The sequence below is a fragment of the Notothenia coriiceps genome, unplaced genomic scaffold (assembly GCF_000735185.1).
Source record: "Notothenia coriiceps isolate Sejong01 unplaced genomic scaffold, NC01 NC01_scaffold00004127, whole genome shotgun sequence".
In the NCBI taxonomy this organism is placed as follows: Eukaryota; Metazoa; Chordata; class Actinopteri; order Perciformes; family Nototheniidae; genus Notothenia; species Notothenia coriiceps.
The window spans coordinates 726-2,514 of NW_011336828.1; the positions used below are offsets into that span (position 1 = coordinate 726).

Genomic DNA, 1,789 nt, shown 5'->3' on the forward strand with positions numbered 1-1,789 from the left:
CCACTCCCCCTCCACACCGCTCCACACTCGTTGCTTTGGAACAGCCCTCAATATGGCGGACCCTCCGCGTGAACTGAGGTGTAGGGGTTAGGGTGGAGGGGTAGTGTGTGTGTGTAGGGGTAGTGTGTGTCTAGGGGTAGTGTGTGTGGCGTGGTTTGGGATTGGGCCTCACCCACTCTGTTACCTGATATAACACCTGATGCTGTCTTTTCTCTTTCATACATTTGTACATGGAACCACATTGGTCTCAATAATCTATTCATACGTGTTCTTCACCACGTGTTGGATGCTGAGCTGCACCTCGCACTCACACTCAAGTTGACTCTTATCTAATATTGCCTTTTCACAACCCCTTGATATTTCCCATGATGCATCAGGTGCCGATGATCCTGGTGGGCAATAAGTGCGACCTGGAGGATGAGCGCGTGGTGGGGAAGGAGCAGGGGCAGAACCTCGCCCGGCAGTGGAGCAACTGTGCCTTTTTAGAGACCTCCGCCAAATCAAAGATCAACGTTAATGAGGTTCGTGCTGCCGCCGCTTCACACAACACCGCTACTGGATACACACTCTCTCATGCAGAGGTGGCAGAAGTACACACTCTCTCTCATGCAGAGGTGGCAGAAGTACACACTCTTTACTTAAGTAGAAGTACAGATACTTGTGTACAAAAAGGTAGGCAGGTAGGTATATTGGTAGGTAGTAGGGCTGCTCAATTAATCGTATTTCAATCGCAATTGTGCCTTGCAACGATTACGAAAACAACGTAATCGAAATAAATCGATTATTTTTTTACTAATACATTTTTTTACACTTAAAGTTCGGAGTAATCAACTTTTCAAAACATACTGTTCAAAAAACATTCTCCAATAAATTGATGTTTTCAAACTAAATGGATAATTGTTTTTAATAATCGTGATATCAATTATTGACCCAAATAATCGAGATTATGATTTTTGCCATAATCGAGCAGCCCTAGTAGGCAGGTAGATAGAGAGGTAGATAGATAGAGAGATAGTTAAATAGAGAGGTAGATGGATAGAGAGATAGTTAAATAGAGGTAGATAGAGAGATAGAGGTAGATAGATAATAAATCTTCTGTCTGGATCCTCAGAGAATATGTTATCGCTCCATCTGATAGATTTCCCTCACCTTCTCCGTCCAAAGTGTTATAATGTCGGGGCTTAGCTTTTAACCACTCCACAGCTAACGACCTGGTGTCTCTGTGCAGATCTTCTACGACCTGGTGAGACAGATCAACAGGAAAACGCCGATGGAAAAGAAGAAGACAAAAAAGAGGTCGAATTGCACGCTGCTGTAGAAAGCAGCTCAGGCAGGTGAGGAGGAGGAGGAGGAGGAGGAGATGACTCGACTTCTTTAAGAGGGTTTCTGCCTTCAGTGACGGCTCCTTCTGGTTCTGAGGGATGAATGGAAAGCAGGAACTGATGTCCTGTGTTCAAATCCATGATAAGGGTTTCATCTTTTAATATGCTGCTGCTTTTTAGAGCATGTCTTCATTCAGAGCGAAAGAGAGAAAGCCTCTCAATCCACACCAGGAGTTTATGTCACTACTTCCTGTCTGTAGATGTCTCATAGAAATAGCATTACGTCTCATTAGCATATTTAAACATAACCTGAGAAACCCTGTGATGTAAAGAATAACTGTGTTAATGTCTGTCAGGAAGTCTCTGACATGTGTTTGTTAAATACATGTTCTTTCACCTGTAGTGTTTTATGTGAGTTTCTGAATGTTGTGGCGCCCTCTGCTGTTGGACTGTTGTAATTGTACTTC

The 1,789-nt window shown here is 43.5% G+C and overlaps 1 protein-coding gene across 1 annotated transcript; it reads left to right on the forward strand.

Moving 5' to 3' along the window:
* The first annotated feature begins 347 nt into the window (after nucleotides 1-347).
* LOC104942114 (ras-related protein Rap-1A-like) lies at nucleotides 348-1,367 on the forward strand. The gene is made up of 2 exons (XM_010767313.1): nucleotides 348-521; nucleotides 1,229-1,367. Exons 1-2 carry the CDS (start codon nucleotides 366-368, stop codon nucleotides 1,316-1,318), a joined length of 246 nt encoding a protein of 81 aa, XP_010765615.1. The 5' UTR covers nucleotides 348-365; the 3' UTR covers nucleotides 1,319-1,367.
* The last annotated feature ends 422 nt before the right edge of the window (nucleotides 1,368-1,789 follow it).

Coding starts and splice junctions, on each gene's coding strand:
- LOC104942114 (XM_010767313.1), top strand. CDS start 366: ATGATGCATCAGGTGCCGATGATCCTGGTGGGCAATAAGTGCGACCTG. Junction 522..1,228: donor CAAAGATCAACGTTAATGAG/GTTCGTGCTGCC, acceptor GTCTCTGTGCAG/ATCTTCTACGACCTGGTGAG.